Below are 8,400 nucleotides of genomic sequence, written 5' to 3'. Positions count from 1 at the left end.
ACTGGCCAGCTATGCTATCCATTCTGACCACAACTGTTTATCAGTCACCCATGGCCATGAGAGCTGCCAAGGACAGTCTCAACTGCCATGTACAACCAAAAAAGAGAATGTGGAGGACCATAAATATATGCTATGTGGGACTCACATTTCAGGGATGAAAGTAGGAACATTTGACTAGAACCTTGGAGGACCAAGCTTACAGGATCTTTAAATACATTTCCCAGACAGAGGGAGCAGCAGTTAGCTCGGCAGCACTGAGTCCAGGTGCCAGGACCAGCAATGGTCATGGGGAGCTCAGGAACATGCAACCCAGAAACATGGAAGCATGACAGGGTAAAAGAGCTTGGGAACATGGATACAAGTGACAGTGCCATGGAAGGTGCAGGGGAGCTGAGGACCACAGAATCCAGGGGTCAGCATGAGGGCTTTTATGGAGGTAGTACAAGGGAGCTCCCTTTCATCATTTGGTGATTCATTTCAAGACTTCTCTATCGTCAGGTTTTGGTAAAACAGGACTTGAGTCTCTTCCTTGCCTTAAAGTAAAATTTCATTACTGCACCTATATTGAGTAATTTTCTTGATAAAGAAAAGTTATAAAGTTATGTGAAACACAAAATATGTCAAGAAGTCAATCAAAGGGCATCAGCGTAACCAAATGCTAACCTTCTTCTCAGTGAACCAAACATGGAGATGTGGACATATGTCATCCATGAATCATGCAATTGGCAATTGGCCTTCAGTAGTGTCATCAAACTGAAAAATCAATATTCCTCATGTGGACTTCATTTTCCTGCCTGCATCTCGTCACAGCACCTCCATACATGAACTTTTAAATTGCCTCATGCACCATGTACTTACCTTGTAATAGGCATTATGAAATTTTCCTTAAATCCCAAATATTGTTAGTGCCAGTTTGAAGGATGCATGTACCCTAGAAAAGCCGTGTTTCAATCCTAATCCAATTTTGTAATGGTAGGTGCTTCTTCTCATTTCTATTCAGGACTGCATTTTGTAAACTTTCATTAGATCCTCTCCATAGAGATGTGACTCATCAAGAGTGGTTTTTGAACTGGATTAGGTGAAGATGTGTCTCCACCTAGTCTAGGTGGGTCTTGATTACTTTACTAGAATCCTATAAAAGTTGAAACACTTTGGAGAAAGTGGGAGATTCAGAGAGAGGACAGAAGGATGACAAAATGCCACAGAACCAAGAAGCAGAGTGTCCACCAGCCAGTGAATTTTGGAGATGAAGAAGGGAAACACCATCTGGGAAGCTGGAGAGGAAACTAGAAGTTGATGCCAAGTTTGCCACGTGTGCTTCAAACTGAGAGAGAACCCTGACTCTTCTCACATGCCTTTCCTGTTGAGAGAGTAACCCTGAACTTCATGGGCCTTCTTGAATCAAGGTATCTTTTCCTTGATGCCTTAGATTGAATATTTCGATAGACTTGCATTAATTGGGAAATTTTCAGGGCCTAAAAAATGTTAACTTGAAATTTATTAAATTCCCCTCTTTAAAAGCCATGAGTTTCTATTATATTGCATCCCAGCAACTAGCAAACTAGGACGGTGCTATAAAAGTCTGTGACTTTAGTGTCCAAACAAAATCATTTGGCTTCATGTTGTTACCTCACCAACTTGATAACAGGTTAAAGATGAATTTCCTACCATATTTACTATTTAATCTTTCACAGGTATTATTGCATATCTATGTTTCAATATGTTGTTTTCAAGATATTTTCATGATGCAAAAAGGTAGAAAGAAATATTCAGAAATGAGCCCATCAGAACCTTTCATTTTCCATGAGAAGAAATAGAAAGTAAGTGGTTTTGACCTGTCCCCAGTTGAACAGTACTGACATAAAAGAAGAAGGACCAGCGCAAGTACTGCTTGAGGCCACCCACTTGAGTTCTTGAGTGGTGAGATATGAGGACACCCACATGTCCTCTCTGGCTCTCATGAGGAATTACACAACTAATAACTGCAATGAATATTTATGGCTGCACTGACAACTTAGTAAAATTTGACAAAAAAACTAACAAGTGAAGAATTACATCAACAAAGTAGATAAGGTGACAGCAAGCCCCCTTCTCTCCACTGTGGTTCAAAACTCAACCACTATCCATAATAGCTAGCATGTTAGGGAATATAAATATATTATATACTTGATACATTTGGAATATATGTATATAAACATGCACACAACCAAATCTATATAATCTCTCAAAGAAGGGGCATGGGGACCATATTCCCAGAGCCATTTTTGGTCATAGGACACATTTTTCTCCTCATTCAACACATTTCCTGTTTGAAAGTGAAGGAAGCAAGGATTGCAGATGGTGCACACCAAGAAGAGGACTGTGCTCTCCCAGGGTGCAGCCAGCATCCTCCTCACATTTGCTTCTATTAGAAGGACTTCCCCTCATCTCCTTTATTTTACTAACAGAGTTACCTCCCAAATGCAAATTGCCACGTGACCAACGTATGAAACTGTAGAAATCTGAACTTAAATTAAGGCTTCTCATCAGTCAGGGAAATATTTCTTTGAATCATGGACATCATCCACAAGGACATGAAAGCCTTATGGCTCTTCCTCTGTCTGGTGGCAGCTCCCACATGTGAGTGTCTCAGGGATTCACACATCAAGCTAATAGGGGGATGGATCTGACCACAGAACTCACTGTGGTTCTCCTTTTTCCTAGGTGTCCTGTCCGAGAAGCAGTTGCAGGAGTCAGGACCTGGACTGGTGAAGCCATCGCAGACCCTGTCCCTCACCTGCACTGGTTCTGGATTGTCTTCACCTATCTATGCTGTGAGCTGGATCCGCCAGCCTCCAGGAAAAGGGCTGGAGTGGATTGGGGAAATAGCAGGTTATGGAAGAACAGACTATAATCCAGCTCTTCAGTCCCGAGTCAGCATCACCATGGACAACTCCAAGAATGAAGTTTACTTAAAGCTGAACAGCATGAAAACTGAGGACATGGGCACCTATTACTGTGCAGTGACACAGTGAGAGGAAGTCAGGTTGAGCCCTTACACAAACCTCCCCTGCAGTGACAGCAAGGGCAGGTCTGTAGGAGACACTCATGACCACCAGAGGGTGGGCTATTCCATTTTTTTATTAAATGCATGTCTTGTCATGCATTTCTGCTCCATTTTTTACACAGATGTTTCTGACCATGCAGAGTTTGTCTTCATTTGAGTATTTCAGAACCCTTCTTCTTCAGGGTAAGGCTGTTATTATTCAGTAAAGAGAGAGAAGGCATTTCTGGACATGTTTTCCTTGATGGAACAGGTCTCCTACTACTTTCCATTGGAAATAGAAAGAGAACTTAATTATAGAAGCAAAGGAACATATGTTGGCAATTTTGAACCAAATACTTATTTTCAATAAAGAGATAGTTATTTTTAAAAGAACACAAGTACATTATGGAATTGAAAAATACAATAATTGAAGTAAAAAAAAAATCACCAGACATTTGAAATGACAAAACTGCCAGAATTATTGAATGGCTAATTAGAGTATGGCAGTCCTGAAAACATGACTATTCTAATTTGCTTAAAATTTGCATTTCTTTCATGACAACTATTAGGCATGCATAAATATTGTTTGGTAAAATGTGCGGTCATAAAATGTTTAAAAAGTTTTAATATTCAATTGCACACCTTGTTTTTCTTTAGGGAAAGTATACTTTATTTTCTGTGGAAGTTCTTTATCAAAATTATGATTTACAAATTCTGCCTCTGATTGTTGCATGACTTTCCATTACTTAAAGTTTTATTGCTATTATTTTTATTGTAATAGTTTATATTTTATTGGTATCCTTCTGTGCTGGAGACCTATGAATTAGAAGATGAATATTTTCACACATGGTCACCACTGCAGTGGTGGGACAGGCACACCATCACCCTGGAGATGTCCCCACAAAAGAAGGAATGACCAGGAGGCACTTTGCAGAATGACCCACAGGGAAACTGACCCCAGCCAAGATCATTGTTCTAGGATGCCCATCCTTGACCTGCAAATGCTTCTTTCTGGAAGAGGGACTCCCTGCCAAGTGCCCTCCCTGATTCTGTCCTCAGAGTTCTGTGTCCACTGAGAATATTGACTTGTGGGACTTTATATCCATGATGTCCTCCCATTGATCCAAGGAAGGTAAATGCTGGCTCTATGTGATCAGCCTTGTACTTCTGACCTTTGGCAGGCTGTGCTGGCTCATCTCATGGCAACATCTGCAGGCTTCCTAGACACTGCAGGTAATGGTAAACTCAAAATACACACATTTCCAAGTCTCACATGGCTCTTGTTTCTTTTGTTATATTTGCCAAAAGACCCACAAGCCTAGGGTCCATATATGTAAGCAGTACTCATCTCCAAGACTCCAGGAAGAAGTAGAAATTTTGTATCCATTCATAGCAGCACGATTCACAATCACTAAAAGATGAAAACAATACAAGTGTCCATCAAAGATGAGTGGATTAAAAAATGTGGTATATGCATACGAAAGAATATTATGCAGCAGTAAGACAAAATGACATCCTGAGCCATATGACAAGATGGATGAGCTTTGAAGACCTAATGCTGAGTGAAATAAGCCAGAAACAAAAGGATAGATAATGTATGATTCCACTTTCATGACTATCATAAAGTTAAAATCAGAGACTTATAATATAGAACATAGGGGGCCCAGAGATAAACAGAAGCTTGAGATGAGTGAACAGTTAGCTAATGAGGTTGAATTTACTTGTAAGGGAATAGACAGAAATGAAGGCAGCTCACTAGTTGCTCAATAAGTAATATTACTCTATTAATGTAAACATGATTGAAAGGGGTATAGACTCATGAGTCTCAACAATTAACACTATAAATATAAACAAGTTTTACGTACAGTACAGCAAAGGTATGAATCTTGTTCAAGGGTGTATAATTTCGGGGTGTAGGGAGAAAATGATATCACATTCTCTGTGGAAGGTTAACAGGAAAACAGTAACAGTACTGCAAAAATAGTAGGGGTATATAATGGAAGAAGGGACAAGAATTAGGGAGAGGTTTGAATTTTTTACTTGGTGAGGGTGAGTTTATTGGCTATTGTAGTAGTTATGGTTTTCTAGAGAAACAGAATCAACAGAAAATAAAATTCATAAATGTGTCTCATGTAACTCTGGAAACAGAGTCCAAATCTGTAGGGCAGGCTGTGAAGTTGACGATTCCAATGGAGGGTCTGGACAAACGCCACAGGAGAGGATCGCCAGCCAAACAGGAAGAGAAGCTAACTCTTCTGAATCCTGCTAAAAAGGTTTCCAATGATTAGATTAAGTATCACTCATTTAAGAAGACACTCCCCTTGGCTGATTACAAATGGAACCAGTGTGGATATAGCCAATGTGATCATGATTTAATTCTATGAAATGTCTTCATAGCAAAAGACAGGCCACAACTTGCCCAACCAAACAGGTACCACCACTTGGCCAAGTTGACACATGAACCTGACCATGACAATCCACCACTGGTCAATTTGACAGCTATTCTCATCACCTTAAACCATACCTAATTTCTAAATAGAAAACAATAAAAGACACATGTTTCCTCACCTAATAATACTCAACTGCCCTGCATATAACTGGAAACATATTAAATCTCTACAGAATAGGATGCAAGCCCTTGGGTAATATTCACTCATAAACTTGATATCTTATAACTTAAATAGCATAACATGAACAAAACACCATTACAGTTCTCATTTCTGTAACTGATCACATGGTCATAGTTCATATTTATCACTATCTTCTTCCACTATCCACTCCATGTTCCCTTTATCCTCAACAAGCATTTAAGCTGGCCATAGTTCTTTGCCTGGTGGTGTGACCCAGACATTCCTCCATGAAGTTTCAGAGCCATTGGCAGTTGCCCAGATTGTGTCGTTGCAGTTTTCCATTGATTTAAATCACAGGTCATGCTTGTCCTCAGAGATCCCACAGGAGATAGCTTATATTCCAGGAAAATGCTCTGCACCTCCATTGTGTTGTCACAGTCCTATTTCCCCCTGAGAGTCAGGGTCAATCACCCCAGTCATTAAACTAATCCCCTTCTTGACTTGCTGATCCAGGGACATGAGTAGCCCAAAGTGACCAGGTGGCAACTTTAGATTCAAGTTCAATGGAATCATTGCTTTTTCTCCTTGTGGAAGCACTCCTCCTTATGGTAATAAAACCTGTATACCAGCAGAGTGCAATGTTGCAGGGATGGAGAACAAAAATTTTTCTAGTGGATCACTAGGAGTAATAATGAATGGTACTCCCCCTTTTCCATGCCTTGCTTCTCGGACCCATCAATCCTGGCTATGGGAGAAACACTATATAGTGGACACTGACTCAGAGCATACACAGCCTCCTGGAGAGCATTGTTCAAGTCCTGAAAGGTATTGCAACCTAGTTAGGTCAATACCTGAGTGTGCAAAATGGCATTCCACCATTCTCAACCTAGCTGCATCAGGGTGATAGGGAACACGGTAGGACCAGAGAATTCCATGAGCATGTGCCCGTTCCTACAGTTAATTTTCTGGGAAGTAGGTAACTTGATCAGAAGCAACACTGTGTGAAATACCATGACATTGGATAAGGCATTTCATTAAGGCCACAGATGGTAGTTTTGGCAGAAGCATTTCAGGCAGGGAAAGCAACCCATATTCAGAGTATGTGTCTATTCCAACTAGAACAAACTGCTGCCCCTTCTATAATGGAAGAGGTTCAATGTAATCAAATGCTGCTATGTAGCCAGCTGATTACCTTGGGGAATGATGCCATATCAGAGACTGATTGTGAGTCTCTGCTACTGTCACACCAATTACTCAGAAGTGGGTGTAACCAGGTCAGCCTTGTTGAGTAGAATTCCATGTTGCTGAGCCCATGCATAACTTCAATACCTACCACCATTACCATTTTGTTCATGAACCCATTGGGCAATGACAGGAGTTGCCGGGGAAAGAGGCTGACTGCTTTCCATGGAATGGTCATCTTATCCCCTTAATTATTAGAAGCATTCTCTGCTGAAATCACTCTCTGGTTTGCATTAACATGGAACACAAATATCTTCATGTTTTTAGTTCCCTCAGAAAGGTCCATCCACATCTCTTCCCCAGATCTCTGTCACCAATCTTCCAATTATGCCCTTTCTAAGTCCCTATCTAGCCAACCATTAACAACAGTCCATGAGTCAGTATACAAATGCACCACAGAGCAGTTCTTCTTCCAAGCACAATAAACAACCAGATGCACTGCTTGAAGTTCCACCCACTGGGAGAATTTCCTCTCACCACTGTTATTCAGGTACACTCCAGAAAGGGACTGCAGTACTGCAGTGTGGCAGCTGTCCACTTTTGGGTGGTACCTGCATATCATGCGGAAACATTTGAAAACCAGGATTAAGTTTTCCCTTCCTCATTCAACTCACTGTAAGGGACTCCCCAGGAGTCCATCTATCTGGTCTGAGAAAGAGAAGGTAATGTTTCAGAGTGCAGTCCATGTGTTCTTGGGCCAATTCTCATGTAACTTACTTGTGCCTTCATGATGCGCTCTGGCCCTATCTCAAATATATCATTTTCCATTTTATGATGGAGGACTGCACACACTTAATTTTATGGCTTGGTGAGTTAGACCCAGCCCATGAAGGTAACTGAAGTTTCATGGTAACTTGGCAGGCCATGGTTAAGCATTCAGTCTCTACCAAGGCCCAGTAACAGGGAAAAAGCTGCTTCTCAAAAGGAGACTAGTTATCTATAACAGATAGTAGTGCTTTGCTCCAAAATCCTAAGGGTTTGCATTGTGATTCTCCTATATGGGCCTGTCAAAGGCTCCAGAAAGCCTCTCTATTGACACTGACACTTACAGCACCATTGGATCTGCTGGATCATATGGCCCAAGTTGAAAACAACGTGTACACAAGCCCTGAACTATTGCAGGGCCTCCTCTTCTTTCAGGTCCTCACTCAAAATTAGCTGCTTTTCTGGTCACTTGATAAATGGTCCACAGAAACACACCCATGAGGATATGCTGTTGGTAAAACCCAAAGAGATCAGATGCACAGTGGTTCAGTAATATAATGCTTTCCTTCCACCCAGGAGACCTGGGTTCAATTTCCAGTCCATGCATCCCCAAAACAAACAAACAAAAAACAAAAAAAAACAAATAGCAAAACATCATGGAAATCCAAGGAGACCACCTTGGTGTTGTGCCTCTTTTTTGGTCATAAGCAGGGCTAGATCAGAAACTTCTCCTTCACCTTAGAAGGGATATCTCAAACATGCCCCACACCACTGGACCCTAAGAATTTCTCCGAGGTAGAAGGCCACAAGTAAATGCTTAACAATAAGTCCAGAGTAGTTGCTTCTGCTTACTCACTA

The 8,400-nt window shown here is 41.0% G+C and overlaps 1 gene segment (V, D, J or C); it reads left to right on the top strand.

Moving 5' to 3' along the window:
• Window positions 1-2,476: 2,476 nt before the first annotated feature.
• LOC143676105 (Ig heavy chain V region PJ14-like) lies at window positions 2,477-3,076 on the top strand. The segment is given in 2 exon segments: window positions 2,477-2,619; window positions 2,704-3,076. Coding segments are annotated over 2 exon segments (378 nt in total).
• Window positions 3,077-8,400: the final 5,324 nt, after the last annotated feature.

The sequence above is a fragment of the Tamandua tetradactyla genome, chromosome 3, assembly GCF_023851605.1.
Source record: "Tamandua tetradactyla isolate mTamTet1 chromosome 3, mTamTet1.pri, whole genome shotgun sequence".
Lineage (NCBI taxonomy): Eukaryota > Metazoa > Chordata > Mammalia > Pilosa > Myrmecophagidae > Tamandua > Tamandua tetradactyla.
Note: the sequence above shows the minus strand (reverse complement) of the source record. Positions and strands in the feature narration are given on the sequence as shown.